Here is a 24,985-nt window from a genome sequence, read left to right on the forward strand (position 1 = left end):
ATAAAGAAGCATGTGACACATTCATACCGAGTAATGATATACATTATACTTTCATCTTATTTTAATCATACTAGATAGTATGTTGTATATTTATCATCATTAGATAATAAATAAGTATATAATAAATAATTATTTAATAGTTATAAATATGTTACATTATATTTAATGAGATAAAAATTAGATGATAATACAATATATTTAATTTTTCATAAAGATATAAAAATAAACGCTGTATCTTAGAGAATGTCGGCTCCATTGTATAAAGCAAAATTATTTTTAGTACCTCATTGAGTTAATTTTCAAAAAATTCAGAAAAACATGATATAATATATTATGTTGTGACTATGATAAATTTAAAGTCGATAAACCAAATTAATTATTTTTATTATAAAAAATACATAAAAGTACTGCATATATATAATTTTTATTATCATAATTCATAGTGTCGGGCACTTGGCCCATATCTCTCATAGATAACGTAATGGGCCGAGCTTGATATTCAAGATGCTTTGGTTGGCTAGAATTGGAAAAACACTTTCTTCCCACTTTGCCTTGAATTGGGAAAGAAGTCTCGAATGAATGATTAACCTATTCATCTTTGGGTAGTGCATGACCAACTCGTGAGGCCTTTAGGGGAAATCAAATAAGTATCAAGTACTTATCATCCTTGTATAAATTTTAAAAAATAAAAATTATCTTAATATTATCTGATGATAATTTTTTTGTTATTTGTAGAGAGTCAGATCCCGTTTAGATTGAGAGATAGATTGAGATGATTTATGAATAATAGTGAATACTAACGAGATGAGTTGATTCTTACGACATCGATAACTCATCTTTCAATCCAAACCGACTCTTAAAAATAATTGATTCTTGTGATTAGTAAAGAGTAAGAATAGTTAAATCGATTTATACACCTTCGGCTATTAGTGATTCTATTTTATTTTAAAGATAAATTTTAATTATTATTTAGTTGATAGTATTATTCATGGTAAATTTTATCATCTATAATCACACCCTACATTAATCACTTAAAAATACAATTGTAAAGTATAAGATAAAAACAACATTTATCTTAATTCTCACTTATCTTTATCCCACACTTCCCATGTACCATGACCAACTTGCATGATTGCTCTTATCCTAATGACGCCTACCACATTAAAAAAAAAATTATTAAAAAAAAAAAAACACACACACACACACTTTTGAGTACTAAAAATACAAAAAACGAAAAAAAAAATGAAAAGGCTGTGGTCAAGAGTAGCTTTACAAAGTGTTGGGCTGCATGGAGACACTTGAAAAAAATACATACATAGGCCAAAAGGAGTACTGGACCCAACACAAAATGCCGTGTCAACAACTTGGGAGAAGGGTCCCATACACTCGTTTCTTTGTCTGAGTGGGAGAAGACACTGCCATAAATTTCACGGTGTGCATGATTATGTGGATACCTGTTCATTATTTAATTGGACATGGACAGCTGTTTGGTTGTGAATGGTAGATGTGTTCTCAACACCGTGTACGGTTTAAATAATATTAGATACAGTCATGAGTTATATAAATATTATGTATTTTTTTAAAAAAAATATAGTATAGTATTAACAAATTAATTTTTTCGTATAGATCCTATATTAATAGTATGTATCACTTGCTCATTCTATAACTGTAAATATCATTTATCTTACACCATCTTTTTAATCAATTTTATCGCATAATCTTTTAATATAATGTTCCATGATTAAAAATTTATTTATCATCTTCTAATTTATTTTAATTATTTAATAATACGTAAATAGATGATTAAAATGATCAAGATCCTCGAAATTTAAAGCAAAATGTCAAATATTAGTTTTATTTGTTTCGCATTTATTTATCTTTCTTTGAGAATGAATGTATGGGGAAACTACAAATTTCGTTTGGTTGTCAAACTCCTCTCAATTCATCTCAACTCATCATTACAATTTTTTCAAATTTCAACACAAAATATAATAAATAATTCAACTTTTTCAAATCTCAAAATAATAATAATATTAAAAAATAATATTCTAATAATATTTTATCATCTCAACTCAATTCAACTTAACTCACTTTAACATCTAAACACAACCAAAATGTTGGATATGGTAGGTGGGGGGCAATAATGAATTTTACTGTGTCCCACAAGCTCGATATGTTCTGTCAGGCACGTCAACGATGTATGTGGCTCACCCAACTGGGGCATGGCTTCAAGTCTTTCTATGCCTATGCTGGTTTACAGACCATGTAATTATCTCAATCATTTTCGATTTCATCCTCCACAATTTAATCAGTTGATTTTGTGCTTTTTTCTTCCATATTTGTCCCCATGAGTAGGCATGGTGTGATGTCTTTATGACAAGTTTTTTATGTGTGAATTGCATGTCTCGACACTGACTCATAATAATCGGGATCTGTTTATTTAGAATTTATATAAATTATCTCTCTTATTTAAAATTATATATTTATAATTAAATATATTTTTAGATTATGCAAATCTTCGCAATCTTTTTAAAAAATAAAAAGTGTGACTAATAAAAAATGTAGATTTCTTCCGGATAGGTTTGAGAGTAAGATGAGAATTTTATGTTTTGTTTGAGAGTTTAAAATATTATATTTTAATATTATTATTGTTTTGAAATTTTATAAAGATGAATTGGGATTTGAAAAAATTAAATTATTTATTATATTTTATATGAAAATTTAAAAGATGTGTAATAATAAAATGATAATTTTGTATCTCATTCTACTTCTAAACTTGCTCCACTTTTTTTCAGATAAACTTCAAAGCTCAAAAACTTTAGAATCATTTTTCAAAAAACTGAAAGTTAGGGTGTAAGGATACAAGATTGCATAGAGCTATTGTTTTAGCTACGAATAAATTATATAAAAATAAATATAAAAATGAATGTGATTTAATATAATATATTAGATATTATTTTTTAATAATATTATTATTTTAAAATTTTTAAAAAATTAAATTATTTTTTATTTTTTATATAAAATTTTTAAAAAATTATAATAATAAGATGAGATGAAGCGAATTTATGCATCAAAGCTTTAGACCAATCATTGAAAGTAAATTACTGCTGATGGGACCCGAATTGTGGAGTACCATCCTTACCGTGCGAGTGCTTGTATGGTAAAATCTCTCACCTAAAACACTATTTGTGAAGCAAATGCAACGACCACGTGATACCATTTATTTTCGGTATTATAATTATTGAATATGCATACTTTTTTAATTTTTTAGAAATTTTTTAATTGAGAAACTTAACTGAATGTAACAAACATACGCACTCTCTAAATACGTGCATTGGACTCGCAACAATTTTACTCAAATGATAATTATGCTTAATGTTTATTACACAAATTGCATGCAAGTGGATATCGTGCACTTATAAATTAATGTAGTTATTCTATTTTCATGTCCGTGTATAGAAAATATTATTCATATTATTTAAATTTATTTAAATTTTAGATTTTATCTTTTAAATTAAATTATATAATATTAATATTTTATTATATATGTTTTACACACTGATTTGATAATAATATTTTTCGTAGTAATATATATACACGTGCATGAATATTATTAAGTAAGAAACGTTTTATTTACTATCTTTTTTAATCATAATTCCTCATATGACATAAAGTAATTTGAAAATACTTAAAAAATGATAAATAATTTTTCAATAATATAATGTCACATGGAGTATGATAATGAAAAGGATGTTACAAGAACATCTTTGTTCGAGATAGGTGTTGATACAAGAACATAACACCAGTTCGAGATGTTCCATTTAAAAAAGTTTTAATGATTAAGTTAACTAACTTAGGAGAAAAATGACAGTAAATAAGAGAAAATAAATGATAAAAAATAAATACTTTATAGGCTTGTATATAAACCGACTAAATCGGCTATCACCGATGTGAATCTGTTATTGGAGCCTGAAATCGGCCCAAATCAACAGAAAATCGGTTGGCTGGCGGTAGAAAAATGTTAAGTGGTACTTCTGATTATAGTATGCCGTCACGATCTTCATGCACATTTTGATAGGCCGATCGATGTTATGTCCTCATTAATTATTGGAATTTTATACCACTTCAATGTGAAATGCTCTCCTCTTTATATTTTCTTTATTTAAAAAAAATAAAAAATAATTTATTGATACGAATAATACAACTCTTGTTAAAAAAAATAAAAAATAAACATATTTTTAGCTATAACGGCAGCAGGAGCGCGTGACTGAAGGACACAAGAAGTATGTGTTGCTGGTTTATTACAAACTTACAGGGTGCTTTTGCTATCACTGCCATTGTCTCTCGCACACTCAAAAGAACAGCCGGGACACACTCCACCCTTCGCAACTGGAAAAACGCGCGCCGCGACTATTATTTAATTACCCCGTCTTAAAATACACCCAGTTTTTATCTATTTATTTTAATTCTCATTTCAATTTTTATTTTTTCAGTTGGAACTCAATCTACGTGTGCTTTCCTCTCAAATCTCCGTGCCCTAGATCCATGGCTTCCCTGTTCGTATCATAGATCCCTCTATCTAGGGTTTCAATCCCCCTCTCTGTGAAATATGTTCTTGCAACTGCGTCTCTACTGCACGGGAGTAATTTTTTCCAAGGTACTGGAAGTAAATTGAAGATTCGCAGTGTTTTGCGTTCTTTATTTATTTTTGTGATTTGAGGGATTGGGTTTCGTTTATTATATCTATATATATATATATATATATATTTTTTTTTTTTTTTCCATTTCTAGCCTGTGAAGTAGTGGGGTTTGTAGAGGAGTGAAATTCCGGTGCATAAGAACTGTATTTTCCAAGGCATTGTGGATTGATTTTCACTCAGTTCTTTAAAAGCTTTCTAGATTCTAGGGTTTCTGCTTCTTCCAGAACTGTAACATTCTGAGTTGTGCATTGGTCGATTCGATGGTAGTATTGGGTTTTAGTTTGAAATCCATGCTTCTTTAAGATATTACTTTTGGGATATTTTTTTTAAAGTTAAGTACGTCAAGTATGGACATTGAAGACGAGGAAAGTATTGCATAAATGGGAAATTTGGGAGGTGAATATTGATTCAGAAGGAGGGTTTTGTTGTTGGGGTTGGTTTTGGTGCATTATGGGTTGCATCAATTGCAAGCCCTCCGCTATCGAGGATAGCAAGGAGAGCCCGAGAGAGCGGTTCTCAAAAGCATCGTCAGACTGGCAGGCATCGAGAGTGACCTCGTCCAGAAGGGAGGAAGTGCATCGAGCCAAGGATCGGTATGATAACAATGATGGGAGGACAATGTTGATCGATAAGCAATCAAATGGTTTGGTTCGGTTACACAGTGGGCATTTGGAGACCAAGAGGGAGAAGATGGAGTATATTGTTGCTCAACATCCGGGAATGGGTAGTGTTCCGAAAGCTACGGAAGGGGAGCAGGTTGCAGCAGGGTGGCCATCATGGTTGGCTGCAGTGGCTGGAGAGGCTATTAGGGGATGGACTCCACGGCGTGCTGATTCTTTTCAAAAGCTGGATAAAGTATGCTCCTTTAGTTCTTGTGAACTTGGGCTATGCCTATCATCATTAATACAATCGTTTACTTATAAAAAAAAAAAAGTATGCTCCTTTAATCATTTGTCTGAAGTTACATTATTTTGTGCATCATGGAAATGCTTATGGGTTAATGCAGATTATCATTTTTTTTCTTCTTTCAAGATAGTAACTTGCTTTGTTTATCAGTCTGTTAACTCAATCTGAAGACTTTCTGTTGATTCTATTTTTAAAATTGCATCTGGGCATAAATCTGCTACCTAGAGTAAACCCATTTCCTTGTGGTTCATATATTCTTTCTGAACAAAATTATCTAAAATATTTTTGTTTACCTATAACCAATTTTATTTAGGGCCAAGGGAACTAATATTATGATTACTCAGCTGGAATTGTTGCAATAGGAAGCAAGTGAGTTACTGCCATCAAGACTTACCTGAACTAATAACTCTGTTCCAAAGTATGCTTACAGCTGGCGATGGGTTAAGACGGAGCTTTAGCTCTAATGGAACTTCTATCCTCATAAACATTAAAATGCACATGGGTTAAGACAATGACCTATAGCCCTAATAGAACTTCCTATCCCCATAAACATTGGTCATAGGATGGAGGGTGAGTTATGGGCTCAAGTCCCTGTGGGGTACAGGTATAACTTACCAATAAAAATATGATTGGTCATTAGTTAAATTTGTGGACCATATCCTCCCACATTGTTTAGTGGCATTGGAAGTGTTCCTCATTATCCTTATCTCTATTTGGGGTACATTGGGTGATGCCCCGAACTGTAAGTTAACGGAATCTGGAGATTGGAGAGGGAGATTTGGTAGGTATGACAGTGGTGTGATGTGGGAGGCAGCTCCCCTTTTTTATGTGGAAGTGTGGTGGGAAAGAAATAACCCCACTTTTAATGATCTAGAGCTGAATCAAAACTCTACCAGATCCATCTTTTGACATCTCTATTTGGCTGGCTAGCTGTTTTTGGCAGCGTAAATTGTGATGGTTTCTTGGATTTTATCAATCTTGTAAGCACTTGGAAGGGTGCTATACACACCCTTCCATACTAGCAAAAGGTCAGATTAGTGATGAAGCACCGAGTTGGGATTTGACCTAAGGTACATTAGGGTCTAGGGTGCAGGTCTAATTAGGCACCAGAATCCATAATGAAATGATGATTGATGGCAAATGCAATTTTTGTATTGTTTTGAACAGAAAAATGGAATCAATAATAGGTCCAAGCGAGGAAAATTATTATACATTGTCTTTGAAGCTGACTACTGTTTGTTTAGACAGCCCCTTTAACTCCCTGGTTCTTCTGTTCTCCACTTCTTTTTTTACCCTGCTTGGGGGGGGGGATTGGGCCATTGTTGTATGTATCTTTACCATATGAGGTCTTGACATAAGAATCACTCAGATACTTTTGGTTGAGACTTCTCACTATGAGCGCTTGATGCAATGCACACTTGTTTGTTGAGCCGGATATGATTTTTTCTGTTCCATTTTTCATTCTTGTTTGGGTGATGTGATGTACAGCTGTCTAATGTCTTTATTGAGGGGGGGGGGGGGGGTGTTGAGGAGAGGTATCTTAATAAAGTTCAATAAACAGAAGATTATTATATTTAGCTCTTACTGGCGGTTCTTTGCTTCTCTTGTTCGATTACATGCTGCTGTCCACTTTAAGTTTTATTACCTGTTTGCTGGTTTTGGCCTGTCTTTTGATGATATCCATTTTTTTTTGCAGATTGGCCAGGGAACTTACAGTAATGTTTATATGGCTCGTGACCTTGAACATAATAAAACTGTTGCTTTAAAGAAAGTAAGGTTTGATAACCTGGAGCCCGAGAGTGTTCGCTTTATGGCTAGGGAAATTCACATTTTGCGAAGGCTTGATCATCCAAATGTAATAAAATTGGAAGGTCTAGTTACATCAAGGATGTCTTGTAGCTTATACCTTGTTTTTGAGTACATGGAGCATGATTTGGCAGGGCTTGCTTCACACCCTGGTCTGAAATTTACGGAAGCACAGGTATTATACCCAGCCATAAATTGCAATTTTCTGTTTGATTCAATGCTTTAAGCCTTGTTCCGTGTAAACTCAGCCTGCTATGATTTAATCATTAAATAGGTTTCCCAGACATTAGAGCCAGATAATGCTACTTGGTTATATCTTTCACAACAGCAATGAATGGCAATCTATCTTCTAGTATCCAGAAATCTTGAGATGTTTTATTTTTTTGTGCCTGTTTTAGTTTGGTGTTTGAGTTCCTTTATTTAATTCATCTATTTGCAGGTTAAATGTTACATGCAGCAACTTTTACGGGGACTTGACCATTGCCACAGCCATGGCGTTCTACATCGTGACATAAAGGGTTCCAACCTTCTAATTGACAACAATGGCATCTTGAAGATTGCAGACTTTGGTTTGGCAAGTTTTTTCAATCCCCATCAAACTCAGCCACTTACAAGTCGTGTTGTAACTCTTTGGTACCGGCCACCAGAGCTTTTACTTGGAGCTACTTACTACGGAACAGCTGTGGATTTATGGAGTTCTGGTTGTATACTTGCTGAATTATATGCTGGCAAGCCTATTATGCCAGGAAGAACCGAGGTATTTGTTCTTTCTCTTCTATATCATAGGACACATGCACATTATGTACTTATTTTAGTGTTGACGACAATCTATATATGTCCATTATTTGAGTTCCAAACAATTCATCGGATCGATCATCTTATTGGTTAAGGACCTGTCTTGGAATTTTCCTTACAAGCAGTGATTTCTCACTATTGCTCAGGATGCAGTTTATGGGCGCTACTTATTGGTGTTCAAGTATTTAAAGAAGATTTAATGATTTAGATGCTTTTTTGAGGCGTCATGAAACTATAGGGATATGCAGTTATTTTTTCTTAACGAAGAGATGGGCAGACTTGAGTATTTGCATACAGCAGTAGGGAATGGGATTTTGATTGCAATATGGAAGAATATATTTCTTTTTATAAAAAGTGTGATATGAAAATTTGAATGGAAAGAGATGGTTCCTTGAGAGATTTTGGATATTCATATAACGTGTTTGATTGTCACTGGTTGTAGTAGGTATCTGGTAATTTTGTGGTGTTAAGGGATTTCCAAATTTCCCAAAATTTCCTGGTCATAGTACTGAATTTGAGCAAATTAGAGTTTACAAAAAATAGATGTCCCAGTAATGCCTTTATTAATATGATATCCTATTACCAACTGCGTAACTAAAATATTTTTACATTTTACTTCACTTTCAGTATGTCGTTTTGCTTGTCTTACTGAGAAGTAGCCTAGTTCTTTGAATTTATTCTTAAACTCTGTAACCTTTTGTGTTGTAGGTGGAGCAATTACATAAAATTTTCAAGCTTTGCGGTTCACCCTCCGAGGATTATTGGAGAAAATCGAAGTTGCCTCATGCAACAATATTTAAGCCCCAGCAACCTTATAGACGCTGTGTTGCAGAAACATATAAGGATTTCCCTGCACCTGCATTAGCATTGATGGAGACTTTACTTTCCATAGATCCTGCTGATCGTGGATCTGCAGCTTCTGCTCTCACAAGTGAGGTAAGCTGTTTTTGAAATCCTGTAAATTTTCCTTATTGTTGTTTTACTGTTGGGTGTGTATTATCTTGATATTTTTTAAGGTAATTGCCTACTCTTTGATAAATAAAATATCTTATTACTTATCAAAAAATTTTTTAAGGTAATGAAACATAGAAAAGCATTAATTCTTCATGGCTAAAGGTGGTAATCGTGTCACCTTCATAAGTACTGTATTTTGGGAGTTTTAATCTTATTTGTTTTGCTATTTTCTTGTGTTGCTGGTTACTTTTATTCTTCTTATTTTTCTTTTTATTTTATGCTTTCCAGTTCTTTACAACAAAACCAATTCCTTGTGATCCTGCCAGCTTGCCGAAGTATCCTCCGAGCAAAGAGTTTGATGCAAAAGTACGGGATGAGGAAGCCAGAAGGTAAACATTTTTTTTCAATTTTTTTCAGAGCGCCTCACTTTGTGATATGCTATTATCTAGCTTCAAACAGAAGCATGCCTTTCAATGTTTATGGTGTTATTTACGAAGCATGATTGTCTGAACACGATAAGAATTGCGGGCATATCCACATTTGATATATTTTATTTATTTTTACTTGTAATAAGAGATTTTATTCCCAAGAATAAGCATAAGCTCAAGTACACAGGATTTATACAAAGGAGATACCTACTACTTTCTAAAAACGAAAGGAAATCTAAAACGAATTCTGGAAATTATCATCCATTACAAAAGTTTTAGCCCACAAACTCAAATTACTAAGGAAAAAATCCCTAAGGTCTCCCAATGAATGTTCTTTGTCTTCGATGCATCTCCCATTCCTCTTTCAAGCCATAGACACGACATGAGACAAGAAGGAATCATCTTCCAAATATCAACAGCATTCTTGCTACCCTTCAATCCCTTCCACCCTACCAATAATTCCACCACTTCCTTGGTCATTACCCAAAGTAGACCAATCCGATTCAAAACCTCATTCCGCAAGAACCTGGCCACTTCACAATGAAGAAAGAGATGATTAACAGATTCCCCATCCTTTTTGCACATGATATGTATTTGATATATGTCTGCAGTAGGATATCTTGTTGTAGATTTTTGTTTATAAATGAATTGAGAGAGAGAGAGAGAGAGAGAGGTTCATCTTCCTAATTGTGGCGTTGACCTCCTTCAAAACAATCAGGATAGCCTAAGCTTGTATTCATCCACGATGGCAGGCAATTATTCATTTTCTTGGTTCTTGTTCATTTGAGAGTTGAGAGTTTTTTTGTTTTGGAGGGGGGAGATCTAGGTAATGCTCAATAAGAGTAGAAATAGAAAAAAAAATATTGTAGTCTTTAATTAATATTTTAATCCATATCTGTACCGTATACGACATCCTCTATCCATACAGGTGCTTCCTAGGGTGGTTTTAAAACTTGGGTTGTCAGTGCTTGCACATCATGTGGTAAATTTAAAATTTGTCAGCTGATTCATCAAATGTTAACTGAATCAGGTTTTGGTGACTGAGTTGACAACAGTATTTTGGCAGTTTCAAGATACATATTGCGATGGTTTTCTCTTGTTAACTTTGTCAACACAAATATCCAGTAATTTAAAATCACTAATTGTATGAAGGAAAATGTTGCTTGTTGGCTTTTGACTGGAGAACTGCATTGGTCTCATTTCTGACTTATTTTGGCTTTTTAGGCTTGAGTTTGTGGTGGATTATTGTGAAAGTAATGTTGATGCAAATTCTAATAGATATTGTCATTCCTGCCAAAGGAATAGATAGCTTAGGTGTTTTATGCACTAATAACCCTATTTTTGTTTAACATGGATAGACAAGGAGTAGCAGGAAGCAGAGGCCAGAGACTTGACCTCGAAAGGAGAGGAACAAGGGAATCTCGAGCCATTCCAGCGCCTGATGCAAATGCTGAATTAGTCTTGTCAATGCAGGTAACTCATGTTTATTTCACTTTTTCTTAGTTCCTCTATTTTTTATTGGGGATTGGGGTATGTAATTTGTGTGGTGATTTTAGTTTATTTGCCTTATCAGTTGGTCCTATGTTCAATTGATGACATGCATAATTTCAAACTTTTAAGGGTATAAGAATATTAGCAGAGAAGATACCTCTACTTATAAATAAATAGCATTCTAGTCTTCTAGATGTAAATTTATAGGAAGAAAGTTTTAGGAATATAATATTTAATAAGGTTTTCGAATTTGTTTTCTGGCTGTTCTTTTTTATTTCCCTCTATCGGCAATGCAGATTGTATGAAAGCATTCTTTAAGAACATAAAATTCAAGTTGCAAAATGGCTATTTGTTTGTCCATTTCTTTGTGGAACCAAGATAATAATCCTCCTGTTTCAGAGTGACCACAGAGCTCTTTTGTTTTTGGTTCTTTTTTTTTGTTTTGTTCCAAAGGCCTTTGTGTTTTACACATTGGATAACAAGCTTCCCTACATATATTAAGCATGCGTGCACTATAACATATTATATATATGGTTTTTCTTCGAAGTCAACACTATATAAAGGAACTTACTGGATCAAAAGATTCGAGTCGATGTCCTTGGATAGAACTTATGTTACACGTGCAGATTCCAATTTAAATTCCTTAAGAGAAAGTCAAATATTAATTAGTCAATCATAACTTTATGTCTTTCTCTGTTCACTAAGGTTACCAATTTCAATGATTCGTTGGATGGATTACATCTTATGATTTTAGACTGGTCCATTCTCAGCCTCGTGCTTTGTGCATGGGGATATGCAACATGAACACCATGATAGTAGTCTGAGCGTACCAATTTCAACTTTTGGAAATATGTATCCTTTTCAAAACGTTAAGACCATCACAATCTCTTTTAAGTATCTTCTTTGAGTTATCTAAGCCATGTATTTAGCTTTCTATGTAAATTATTTAATATTTTTTTTATTCATTGTTTTGTCCTATTCTGTTTTTTCATCTTGCTTCTATATCATTAAAATTGCATGATTAATAATTTCTTGCTACAGAAACGACAAGGTCAATCAAACTCTAAGAGCCGGAGTGAAAAGTTTAACCCTCATCCGGAAGAAGTTGCTTCTGGCTTTCCAATTGATCCACCTAGACCATCACAAGCTGTCGAAGGAAGCATAGAGCCCCAGGAGCATCATCACAAGAGAGCCTCCCATTCAGGGCCACTGGCTCACCGGGCTGCCTGGGCAAAGGCTGGCAAGAACTTGGAAGATGCTGCAAAGATATCGACTGGGGTCAATTTGTCAACAATATCAGGTTTAGTGGAAGCAAGGAGGATATCTGAAGATCGCAGACAAAGGTCTAGTTCTTCACAGCCAGAAGTTGCGAAATTTATGGGCAGGTTTCCGGGATCCTTCAAGGAGGGCTCGGATTTTGTGATGCAACAAGATCAAAAGCATCACGCTCAGGGAATTGCAGGTTCTCATAGAAAGGAAGATGCAAAAATCAGCAACAAAGATCCAATTCTTGTAAGTAGTTTGAATTTTCTCGTAAATAAACATATTTCATTTTCTTTTTAAAGTTTTGTAGGTTGTAATATATTTTTTTCTACAAATTTTGCCGGTATTATTTTCATTCTATTATTTTTTTATTGAACCATACTACTTTTTTTATCTAGTGAGATTGTCCACTGCTAAGAACGTTTCAGCCGAATGATTTGCAATAGTTAACTTCCTTGAAGAGCTGATTTTGCTGTTTAAGCTGTTTAAAAAGACAAACATTTGAGTAGTAGTAGTAGTAGTAGTATGGTCTCTTGTTTTTGTTTTCTCAGAGCCTCATACATGATTCTTGCCTTCATTTGGTTCAGCTTGGTTATGGGTCAAAGGGTCACAAAATACACTACTCTGGTCCATTGCTAGTTCCATCAGACAACATGGATCAGGTGCTGAAGGACCATGATCGGCAGATCCAGGAAGCTGTTAGGCGAGCACGCCTTGAGAAGGCAAAGGTCAGAAAAGTTCAGGTTGAGGGGAATCAAATTTCAACCAATTCATTTTTTGTTTCTGGTCGTTAAACTGGTTGATGTAAATCCCAAATGAAGCTGACCATCATCAGCAAGATCACTGCACGCAGTTTAGCTGGTGATTTCTGGTGCAAGATAAGTTACTCATTTGGTGGGTTTTTTCCTTCTCTGATTTTCTTTTTGAATAGGTCCTAGAAGGATGGCTAGTGGCCATTTTTAGCTAAGCTTATAGCTTATAGCTCATTGATAAGTCTCTCTCTCTCTCTCTCTCCACTTTGCAATTACCCCATGTATTTTCTTTCCACTATGCAGCTGAAATTGCTAGAAGTATGGGCGATTCTTGTTGATCTAATTTGTCATTATAAGCTGTAGAGAATGTGGATAAACATGTCATTTGCTTTTGTGATGAAAAGAGTAAGCTATTGCATCCTCCGCACTGAAATCACGAAGGTGATGAATGCCATCCTATGTAGGGCGCCCAAACGCTTTCTCTGATATCATTGTTACAGTGGCTGTGTTATTATTATTTTTTTATTAAATGAAATTTTAACCTTCCCTCCGGGTGGCCCAGCACTGGACCTGGGTCCTGCTTGCCTGCCTTATGTAGTTAACATGACGGCTGCTTTTATTATTTCTTGGCATCGCGTCACCTCTCAACACGCACTCATGCCCCCCCTAGTTACCCCTGTCATGCCTTTGTTTCTCAATCTGACATTTTTAATTGCTTCGGTGCATTTTTTTATTTTTGGGTGTAATTCTCAATTTCTCTGCCACACGTTTTTCTTCTATCCATCATGCATCGCGGACATGTCTTGAATAATCAGAGTTGGGTAAGTGTGGACTCTAATTGCCGATAGAGGGGATATAAAAGTCAAACTTGCAGCCAGTAGAAAATTCAAACATGACGGCTCTGGATCAAGACACCGTACTGAGCATAATTATATTCTTGACCCTGAGAAGCTATTTCAAGTGGAGTAATTCTACTCATAGGCCCACTTAAATCTCCAACACCACACACCAGTTGAGCTGGTTTTGTTTCGTTTTTTTTTTTTTTCAAAACGATTCGTTTTGGAAGACTACTTCACGTTTTCGACCTTCTCCCCACGTTTTCAACCTTCTCGCCCAAATCTTCCATTCGGATTCGCCCTTTCGCCGTTTCTTTACCAACACCAACAGAACATTATAGTGGATGCGTGGCTGAACAGAGTGTAGCTAAAAGAGAATATGAGCATTTGCAAATGTCCATTGGAGGATATAAAATTCCAGCAAAATCAACTTTTTTTACAGAGTTCGTATCATTTGGCTACTATTTGTACAAGAAAAACAATTACACTCATCTTCAAAAACATTTTACACCCTAATTATCAGATGATCTAAGGTCCAAAAATATCATCCACCCTACTAATTAGGGATCAAAATCAGCTAATCAAATTCTCCAGATTAATTGTCCATCCATCACCGAATTCTGCAACTTTGTTCATTCAAATCATCCATTGCCAGGGTTTTCTTCCCCCATTACCTTAAGTTCCTCCACTTTGTATACCCTCAGAAAAAAAAATACAAGCCATTAAAAAATCTACACAACCTGAAATGATTCACTGCCGTGCCGTCTGAGATGATTCGGAGCTTTGGAGAGGACTCGGAAGACTCATGGGTTTCTGCGTGGTGCTTAGGGTTTTTGTGCTAAGGAGAAGACGAAGGACGTGAGTTTGGTTTTTGCGCAAAAGGAGAAGACGAAGGGTGTGGGTTTGGGTTTGGTTTCTGCGCTAAAGGAGAAGACAAAGCTTCGTCGTGGGTTTGGTTTCTGCGCTAAAGGAGAAGACGAAGGGCATGGGTTTGGGTTTGGTTTCTACGCTAAAGGAGAAGACGAAGCTTCGTCGTGGGTTTGGTTTATGCGCTAAAGGAGAAGAAAGGAGAAGACGAAGGGTGTGGGTGGATTTGGTTTCTGTGCTAAGGAGAAGGGCGTGGGTGGGTTTGGTTTCGAGCCGTTTTGTTGCAAAACCGTGACATGGCGGTCAAACCGGGTTCGCCATATCACGGTGTGTGGTGTTGGTGAAAGAACCGGACTAAGTATAGACTTTCTCTTTCAAGTGAAGTTGTCAATGCACTTTCTCCATCTTCTGTCGCCGTATTTAGCCAGGAAGCTCTTTCTCCTCCAATCTGCCTTCGATGGCCTCCTCCTCGATGGCTCAGACCTCTTAACTCTATGGCACTGCAACACTAAACTACCCCCCCTTCTTCTTTCCCTGACTACAAACACATATCTTTTCCCTTGGTAGAGCTCTATAACATACTTTGAAGATTGAGTGCATCAATTTTGCTCATTTCTTTAACTGACGTGTTCGAAAAAAATAATAAAAATCTAGCAAACCAGCAGACTGGCTAGATCCTTTGTTTCTCGTCCAATATACCCAACTCGTTACCAATCCAAGAATGGGAATGAATGCCTTGCTTTCGGAATGAGAGACATTTGCCCTCCTTGTCCAAACTCCATGATAGCATGCATGAATGTAAAAGCTATATTTTGAGGTGTAATAAAAATATATAAATCAATTAGAAGTTATAAAAAATTAAAAAAAATCAGAGGTTAAGGTTTCCGCATCATGATCATAATGAAAATTAGGTAAAGTATTTGGAGAAGGAGATGGAATGATGAAGGCTCAACTCAAATCATGTGTACCCGCTTCATGGTCAATATATGTACTTTTTAAATCATGGAGTTGCATGTGAATCTACGTGCTTGTAATACGTAACTATTTATTAGAACATAAATAAATAAGAAATAAATTATATATGTTTTAAGAGTCGGGCTACTGTTCAGAGCAGCCCTCTCAACTTGACCCATACGTCAATTGTATATTTTTATTTATATTTTAAATTTTTTAAATTTTTTAAAAAAATTAAAAAATATATCAATATATTTAAAATTATTTTTTTAATTACTAAGTAAAAAAAATTTGAGGTCAATTAGAGTGGTTAAATTAAGTGGATAAAGAAGCTTTTCCCATGTTTGAAATGTGCCGGGCGACGTGTCTTCCTGTATTCCGATATTATGAGACAATATGACGAATTATATTGTCATAGGAAGTGAGCTTTTTGACAGTCTTTTGTGTACTTGATTTATCATGAACACCAAATGCGGTGGCATTCTTAAAAAGGACCAAACACCAATCCATTGAAGGGAAGCGTGGCAGCTCCAATGCCTTAACATTATTATTTATTATTATTTTTTATATATATATATATTTTTGGTGTTAAAAAATAAATCTAAATAAATAAAGTATTTTGTGATTTCAGCACATTTGTTTGCGAGTGATTAGGATTACTATTAAAAGAAATTAATCAAGTACGTTTGAGTGCAGTTGAACAAAGTTGTTTAATCAAGCTTATTGCATTAATTATCTTCACAAACAACTACCGACTGTTCAAATGACTTTTCATGTACAATAAAAATAATTTTATAATATGATATACCATATAAAAATATGTTAATTTGTAAATTTATTTTTATAAAATTACTCTATAACTAAAGCATTTCTTATTTTATTTTTGTGTTTTACTTTTTTCCCTTAAAAGGAATTAAGCTCTAACCTTTCGTTTTCTTTGGATAATGCAACTTTAGGGTTTAGGCTGGATCCAAGAAAGATTTGAGCTGCATTTGAAAATGAGAAATAATATTTACAGTTATGAATATGTAAGTATGGTACAGTCATTTAAAAAAAATATATATAAAATTTATGTAAAAATAAATAATTTTTTTATGAATAGATCTTACTCTTTTTTAAAACGACTGCTTAACATTTACGTATTTCACGATTATATGTAGCATTACTCTTTAGAAAGAATGTATGTTTCTAAACATTGCAGTAAAAGGCAAGATTATTTGAATATGAGTTTTCTCGAAAAGTAATCGCCGGTGGCCTGTTGAGAATCTTTTACTAATATAATAATAACAATAATCATAGGGAATAGTATTAATCACACATTTTTTAGGATAGCAATAGACATTAGGGAGATTTTTTTATGAAGTAGTTATTATTGACAACACAGCTCCATCCACGTATGGATCGATTGGACTATATTAATGCTATTTTTTATTATTAACCTAAACATGTTGTTTACTGTGATGATTAGGGTTTCTGACTTAATCAGATATTATTCACGTCGGGAAAGCAACTTCCTCTTTTTCAGAACATGGTAACATTTTTTTGACGTAATATTTTAGATTATATTTCAAAAGTTTCATCTTTATGTCCCACAGGTCTGGTTCAGGCCATGGTTGCGCCACGTAAGTGGTTTGGAATAAAGCGGGAAGATAATGAGAAGAGAAGACTGGCCTCACAACTCACAAGCTTCAAAAAAAGCAATAAAGTAAAAATATTTGATAGACCCAATAAGGATACAAATAATAGGGCCTTGAAGTTATTGGGAAATTGTTTTTATTTATTTATTTATTTTTGCCTATTCACAAACGGTCTGTGTTTTTTGTGGGGAGATTTTGTTTTGTACTATTATGAAGAGAGATGTTGGGAATTTTTGAGAGGCTGTAGAGCATTTGTGTGGTGTGAAAGTACTGCAACTAAGCTTTTGATGTGTGGTTCTGTTTGTCAGGTGGCCTAGCATGAACTGAAGACCCTCCCATGGTGGTACTGGCACCTCTCTCTCTCTCTCTCTCTCTCTCGCTGCATATATATTAATGGTCTGTTGGGTTTTCTCTATTTTATTCAGATTTCTTTATTTCTTTGATGGGTATATGATGATAGTGTTGCTCGTATTTTTTTTTTTTTTTTTATCATTTTTTTTCCGCTTAAAAGTTCAATATACGCGGATGTGAATATAATTAAATAATGGGTATTGTATAGTGTTGTTACCTCTTCAGAATTTATTGAATATTGTTGATCGATTGTGTTGGTGGCGATGATGCATGTGTTGTTGGCCGTGCTGAGATTTGTATACTGATTTACGTTACTTTTGTGCCCAGCAGGATATTGTCGTTATGTTTGTCAAGCCGAGGTGTTGATCTTTATTAAAGGTTAGGTTTGTCTTATATACTTGGACCACTAAAATGAGCTTTTGATTCAAAATGGTAATGGTGGAAGTGAGAGAGTGTAATAGAAGTCGGAGAATACCTCCGTTTCTTGGATGTGTTTGTTCTGGTCTTCATGCAGCTCTAGGTGGATAGTAATGGAGGGTTCATCTGAGTCTGCTTGGCAGAACTCTGATAGTTCTAGGGCATTGAATAGTTCTGGAGTCTCAGACAGGAATCTGAGTCTTCTTCCTGCCAACAGAATTGGCTTGTCAGGTAACGCATTGCATGATTCTGTGTTTGGAAAGGAGAGAGGTAGGGTTGTGTTGGCTCACACGGATCATCTCAAAAACCAGGGTGGTTCGTCTGGAGTTTGTGAGGATGAGGTTGCAGTTGGCCATTTTGTCCATGCCGTAGAATGGGGTGATGTTAGTTTGAGGGAGTGGTTGGACAAACCAGAACGCTCTGTTGATGTCTTTGAGTGCTTGCACATATTTAGGCAAATAGTAGAGATTGTTAACGTAGCACATTCCCAAGGAATTGTTGTTCACAATGTGCGGCCTTCCTGCTTTGTGATGTCTTCTTTCAATCATGTCTCCTTCATTGAGTCTGCATCTTGTTCGGATTCTGGTTCTGATTCCTTGGAGGATGGGTCCAACAGCCGAAATGTGGAGGCTAAGAACTCATCCTTTTCCTTGCCCCATGATACGCGTCAACAAAGAAGCAACCCAGGAAGTGAAGATTTTCTATCAGTGATGACACCTACTAATGCTCTATCAGACACCACTTGCATGCAGTCAAGTTCAGCATATGCAGCACGTGTGGCATTAATAGAAGAGACTGAAGAAAATAGAGACAAAGATAGGGGGAGAGTTGAAGAAGCAGAAGAAAAGAAGGAAACATTTCCAATGAAACAGATACTGCTTATGGAGGCCAATTGGTACACAAGCCCCGAGGAGATTGAGGGTTCTCCAAGTTCCTATGCTTCGGATGTTTATCAGTTGGGGATTCTTCTATTTGAGGTTCATAAGAAAAATCATTCTCAAACTTCCTATTAAATATTTAAATTGATGTAGAATTTTCCATTTCTGTTTCGTTCTTGTCATTAAAACCAAGAGTTTAATTGAAAGTATGTTGTTATTTTATGTTTCTTTTTCTTATGTACCCTGATCTGCAGTTCTACTTGTGACCAGTTATTCTGTCCATTTAGCTCGAGAGAAGAAAAAAGCAGTACTATGTCTAGTCTGAGGCATCGAGTTCTTCCTCCTCAATTGTTGCTGAAATGGCCAAAAGAAGCTTCATTTTGCTTATGGCTTCTGCACCCTGAGCCAAGTACTCGACCAAAAATGGGGTAATGTACTCTTACAAAATGTCTTTTATTCTTTTGATATCTGATGCCTTGACTAACTGGAAAGTTGCTACAAGATGAATTTAAAAAATATCTGAATACGACAAACCTCCCCATGGATATCTTTGCTTCAGAACAAAACAATTAGAATTAGGCTTGTGGTCAACTGGAATGTGCATTATCCATATGTAGATACACAGTCAGTTTTTTATTTTCGATGATATATAATTATGTAACAAAAGGAACGAAATGTCTGATCTATTAATGTACAAAGAAATGTGGCTGGAGTTGGATTATTTAATTTTGAACTAAGTCAATTTTTAGGATATATATAACAGTAAAAATCAGTCAATGCTTTTGATGATGGGAGAATAGGTGATAGATTGGGGAAGATAATCCCAGAATAAACATCACTAGAAGTTATACGACATTGGCTTGTAAATTTGTTGAGATGGTCACTGTTTAATTGCTTATGGGGGAATTATTCAGCATTTTGAGCATAGCTTGATTGGTTTTAGATAAAATAATTATCCATTTCTATTGAATATCAAGTATGCTACCTTGCAATAGAAGGGAAAATCAGTAAATGGTTTCCACATGCATTAGTTGCATGTGATTTCTTTTTTTCTTGTATTCTTTTAAAATATTCTTTCTAATCAGTGGTTTATTAGAAAGTCTTTATTGTTTCTTTCCTTGGATAATAATCAATGAGAGGAATAAGATTTCTTTCACTAGCGTTCTTCATTTGAATTGCTCCCATTGACTCATTGCACTCGAATCATTGATAGTTAAGAAGATGATGCTGATCCTTGAGGCATTTTATTTTATATGTAACTGAAATTTTCTGAGATAAAAATGTACATAGCCTTACTTTTTATGCCATGTGTAACAGTGAGTTGTTACAGAGTGAGTTCCTGAATGAACCAAGACATCATTTGGAAGAACGCGAAGCAGTAATTGAACTTAGAGAAAGAATAGAGGAGCAGGATTTGTTGCTGGAATTCCTTTTGCTTGTTCAACAAAGAAAACTGGAAGCAGTTGATAAGTTGCAAGACACCATTTCCTTTTTGTGTACTGATATGGAAGAAGTAATGAAGCACAAAACAATCCTTAAGAAAAAAAGTGGGTCTTGCCCAGAACTGGGGAAGGATGATTATTTAATTTCAAGTCTTCCATCTATGAATATTGTTGATAGTGGTGATTCTACCGGCTTGGGGTCTAGAAAACGATTTAGACCGGGGCTGAAGATTCAGAACATGGAAGAATGTGATGATAATCTCGGTGATGCTCAGGAGTTAGATACACCCAATGAAAATAATGAAAGCCTTCTTTCAAAAAGTTATCGGTTAATGAAGAACTTTAAGAAACTGGAGTCTGCCTACTTTTTGACAAGATGTAGGCCAATCAAGCCCTCAGGGAAACCAGCGAGTAGACATTCACCAATAAGTAGTGATGGCAAGGGGTCTATTGTTCTGACTGAGAGAAGTTCTGTTAATAATTTGGCATCAAAAGAGCTGTATAGCGAGGGTAGACAAAGTGGTTGGATAAATCCATTCCTCGAAGGGTTGTGCAAGTATCTATCTTTCAGTAAGTTAAAAGTTAAGGCAGACTTGAAGCAAGGGGATCTGCTAAACTCTTCCAATCTAGTATGCTCTCTTAGCTTCGATCGTGATGGAGAGTTTTTTGCCACAGCTGGTGTAAATAAGAAAATTAAAGTTTTTGAATGTGACGCAATCATAAATGAAGATCGTGATATTCACTATCCTGTAGTTGAAATGGCTAGTAGGTCAAAGCTAAGCAGTATATGTTGGAACAGTTATATCAAAAGCCAGATTGCTTCAAGTAACTTTGAAGGTGTTGTACAGGTAGTTAAAGCCTTGCATTCCATTCCATTCCATTATTCAGCTTTCTATTTCTTTGTACTAAGTCAGTTGATTGTCATGTTCAGGTATGGGATGCTGCAAGAAGTCAAGCAGTGATGGAAATGAGAGAGCATGAGAGGCGTGTATGGTCCATAGACTTCTCATCAGCAGATCCAACAATGTTGGCCAGTGGGAGTGACGATGGTTCTGTTAAGCTATGGAGTATCAATCAGGCAATTCTATTTTTGCACTTCGTGGATGTCAGCTTTGAAACTAAACGTACTGCAGTCATATCATTGCATGGTGTGTAATTTTACTGCTTGATGTGTGATAAGTTTTTCTCTTACATGGGTTGCTACTGCAGGGAGACAGTATTGGTACCATCAAAGCAAAGGCGAATGTCTGCTGTGTTCAGTTTCCTTTGGATTCTGGTCGTTCCCTTGCATTTGGTTCAGCAGATCATAGAATCTATTACTACGATCTCCGCAACTTGAAAACTCCTTTGTGCACATTAATTGGACACAATAAAACTGTGAGTTATGTCAAATTTGTAGATACAATGAATATTGTTTCTGCATCCACGGATAATACTCTTAAGCTCTGGGACTTGTCAATGTGCGCATCTCGGGTTATTGATGCTCCACTTCAATCATTCACAGGACACATGAATGTAAAGGTACATTCAATTGTCATACTATATTAGACAATCAACTTCAATATACGATGAAATATTGTCCTCTTTTACTATTCCATCAAGGTCCCGTATACTTGGGCTATTGCCTACTCTTTTGATCAATAAAAATATTTTACCGATAAAAAAAAAAAAAAAAACTATTCCATCAAGGCCAGTTCTGTTTCTAATACTCTGTTAGATATTCAATTATCCTGTTCTTGTCATTATTAAATTATTAGGTAGAGCAAGCAAGTCGTAAAACAATCAAACGAAGAAAAAAAAGAAACGAGTAGGAGGAATCTGGAAAAAGTCCCATGTAAAACCCCAGATTTATGAGGGTGGTGAATGGGAACCTACATCACTTGGGAGAGAGAAGCTCTTGGTCTTTATAATAATTCTAAGAGACTTAAATTGTAACCTTGGCCAGTCCTTTTGGAGTATAGACACAACTGTGAAGTGGTTTGCTTTAGTCCTTATATCCCATCTCCGTTGTCATATTCATACTTCCTTCTTGAGAATGCCGGCATCTCTGGCATGCATCAAGGTGTCAATCTTGGCTCTAGAAGGGATTCAGAACTGATCATGCAGTGCAATATGGACCTGCCGACTATTGCTAATTTTGCAAGCCATTATTGGTAGGTATTTGTCGGTTGCATATTCTCTTGGAGAAGGACATGATCATGTTTGAAGGACCTCGGTCCTCAGCCATGTAGACAAACTGGTGTCATCCTCATATATGGCGTCTTGGCTCCAATTGATGTGACCTTAGGCTAGGTACCTTGGCCGTTCCAGTGACTGGCATCTCTCACCATGTACAAATAGTTATTGGTTTTTGTGGCATTCTGGTTTTGTCTTCATATATATTGTGTGGAGAAATATACTTACGGTTATATAAGTTTATTGCTGATGATTACCTGTAACTTGATTCCTTTTTGCAGAACTTTGTTGGTTTGTCAGTTTCTGATGGTTACATTGCTACTGGTTCAGAAACAAATGAGGTACGTAATGTATCATGCTGGTTATTAATTAGACATTTCTCAATTTCCATGCACTTGTTAGGTTATTCACATTAATGTTGAGGGATGGCCATCCCCTTCTCTTATTGATCTGGGAAACCGAAGACTGTTGTTTGTATTCGCTTTGTATTATTGAATGAAATCACATTAGGTTTAAGTATTGGGCATCATTGCTGCATTGATTTCTTGAAAAATTAGTTATCACGTGCCTGCTGAATGATATCAGAAGGGTCCATCTTAGATGTTGGAAGCATAATGCAAAAGTTAAACTTACATGCCCAGCATTGTTGTTAAAGAACAATCCTATGTTCTTATGTACCTTACAACGATTTTCCCCAAGAAAAGAGGCACCATGCTCCTGACAGTTCACTTGTTCTGCAATTATTGGAATTATAAATTAAAATTCGCTTGCCCACATTTGCTGCTTGTATTTTCATGGAAAAAAGTCAAGAATCCAAGTTAGAAACTCATTCTGTAAACTAGTAATCACAACAATGGTCATCAGATATTGTTTTGGTGGAGTTTCTCTCTGAAGCTTATACAATGATCATACCCAATTGGGGTGAAATTAAGTTTAATAGTTGCAGTACTTAATGGTATCTCCTTTCTCTCTGCATTCAGTATGAGGAGCAAAATTTTCTGAGTCATCAACAATGTTTTTTTCTTACATACTGAAATATCAGGTTGCTTTAGCCACTATAATCTAGAATGGTACATACCCATCTGTGGAAAGTATTCTCCTAGTTCAATTTTTAGTTCTGATAGAATTTGCATCAGGCTCATCATAGGTCTGTAAGGTGAGGCAGATAAAAGTGAATGCAGTGTTTATTTCCGCCATGCATTTGCTCTTTGCTAGTTTACTGTTAGTTATATTCGTATTTGTTGTGGCTCAGGTGTTCATCTACCACAAAGCTTTCCCCATGCCTGCATTGTCATTCAAGTTTGACAACACAGACCCATTGTCTGGCCAGGAAATGGGTGACACTGCACAGTTCATCTCTTCTGTTTGTTGGCGCAGCCAGTCATCAACTCTAGTTGCTGCAAATTCTGCAGGAAATATAAAAATTTTGGAGATGGTTTAATGTGGCTACTCTCCAATCATCCATGATTCTAGGGAAAAGGAATGGAATAGATTTATGGGGGTAGAGACACGAGGTGAAAGGAATCTTATGCCGGAGACCTGTAACGAAGACATAATTTTAAATGTCCTAGGAGCTCGATGATTCTGAGCAACTCAGGAAAATTTTGGCATTAGTTCATAGCGGATGTGGTTTTCCTGAAGAGTGAGGATGATCTTGTTCAAATTTAATGCAGATAACTATTCAAAGAAAAGAAAAAAGGGGTAAAAAATCATAATCCTTTGTATATTTTGTAATTCCTACAGTTCATAAAGATATGATATGAATTTACAACAGATCTTCAAATTCATCACAGTTCTTCCGAGGAAAGCACTACTACTACAATTGTTCCGATTTGGGCGGGTATATTGACAAGCCATTGATGGCATGTTCTGCATCAAAGTTTAATGCAATGTTCATTAGTATAACAATTCTGGCACCCACATGAACCGTGCGAGTAAGAATTATTATGGATTGCAGGCAAACAAATCTCCAAACTCTTTCAAGGTTAACCTGTCGAGTTCTTGTCATATTAGGGGGGAAAGATCAACCTGATGAAGCATTTGTTTGTGCAGCTCCACTTATTATTTAGTTCCTAATTTCAGAAAGTACCCTCCATTGATTTACATTCATATAGTGTATGTATGTACAGTGCTGATGGGCCATTCCATATATATATATATATATAGTGTTGATGGGGAATTAAGATTATTGCAGCACAAGGGCACATACCAGATGTAATCTCTGTGCATTCAATATGTTTCATTTGAGCTTTCAGAATGGTTGTCTTTATGGAGTAACCAATGGAGTAAAAAACATCAACATTACCAGATGAAAATTACAAATCCAAAAGTTC

The 24,985-nt window shown here is 35.3% G+C and overlaps 2 protein-coding genes across 10 annotated transcripts; both read left to right on the forward strand.

The window, feature by feature from the left end:
- The first annotated feature begins 4,765 nt into the window (after positions 1-4,765).
- LOC109013034 (probable serine/threonine-protein kinase At1g54610) lies at positions 4,766-13,612 on the forward strand. The gene is made up of 8 exons (XM_018994959.2): positions 4,766-5,555; positions 7,303-7,587; positions 7,852-8,169; positions 8,916-9,143; positions 9,450-9,550; positions 10,948-11,062; positions 12,122-12,592; positions 12,931-13,612. Exons 1-8 carry the CDS (start codon positions 5,151-5,153, stop codon positions 13,135-13,137), a joined length of 2,130 nt encoding a protein of 709 aa, XP_018850504.1. The 5' UTR covers positions 4,766-5,150; the 3' UTR covers positions 13,138-13,612.
- Positions 13,613-17,493: 3,881 nt separating this feature from the next.
- LOC109012997 (protein SPA1-RELATED 3-like) lies at positions 17,494-24,439 on the forward strand. Of its 9 annotated transcripts, none has more exons than XM_018994948.2 (9): positions 17,509-17,732; positions 18,068-18,118; positions 18,774-19,134; positions 19,306-19,463; positions 20,353-21,325; positions 21,409-21,555; positions 21,687-21,998; positions 22,934-22,993; positions 23,905-24,439. In XM_018994948.2, the coding sequence occupies exons 3-9, from the start codon at positions 18,868-18,870 to the stop codon at positions 24,091-24,093; spliced, it is 2,106 nt and encodes a 701-aa protein (XP_018850493.1). In that variant the 5' UTR covers positions 17,509-17,732; positions 18,068-18,118; positions 18,774-18,867; the 3' UTR covers positions 24,094-24,439. The 9 variants fall into 9 exon arrangements, 7 of the variants coding, with proteins under 7 accessions (XP_018850475.1, XP_018850469.1, XP_018850460.1 ...); XM_018994939.2 differs by having other exon boundaries at positions 18,071-18,118; XM_018994924.2 differs by having other exon boundaries at positions 17,498-17,732; positions 18,071-19,134; positions 21,687-21,854.
- The last annotated feature ends 546 nt before the right edge of the window (positions 24,440-24,985 follow it).

This window comes from Juglans regia, chromosome 2, assembly GCF_001411555.2.
Source record: "Juglans regia cultivar Chandler chromosome 2, Walnut 2.0, whole genome shotgun sequence".
In the NCBI taxonomy this organism is placed as follows: domain Eukaryota; kingdom Viridiplantae; phylum Streptophyta; class Magnoliopsida; order Fagales; family Juglandaceae; genus Juglans; species Juglans regia.

Excerpts from the sequence above, each read along its gene's own strand:
- LOC109012997 (XM_018994915.2), top strand. The coding sequence starts at position 18,229 with ATGTGTTTGTTCTGGTCTTCATGCAGCTCTAGGTGGATAGTAATGGAG. Across the intron at positions 21,556-21,686 it reads AGCTATGGAGTATCAATCAG|GGAGACAGTATTGGTACCAT; the intron begins GCAATTCTATTT and ends TTGCTACTGCAG. Across the intron at positions 21,999-22,933 it reads CAGGACACATGAATGTAAAG|AACTTTGTTGGTTTGTCAGT; the intron begins GTACATTCAATT and ends TCCTTTTTGCAG.
- LOC109013034 (XM_018994959.2), top strand. The coding sequence starts at position 5,151 with ATGGGTTGCATCAATTGCAAGCCCTCCGCTATCGAGGATAGCAAGGAG. Across the intron at positions 8,170-8,915 it reads TTATGCCAGGAAGAACCGAG|GTGGAGCAATTACATAAAAT; the intron begins GTATTTGTTCTT and ends TTTGTGTTGTAG. Across the intron at positions 9,144-9,449 it reads CTTCTGCTCTCACAAGTGAG|TTCTTTACAACAAAACCAAT; the intron begins GTAAGCTGTTTT and ends TATGCTTTCCAG.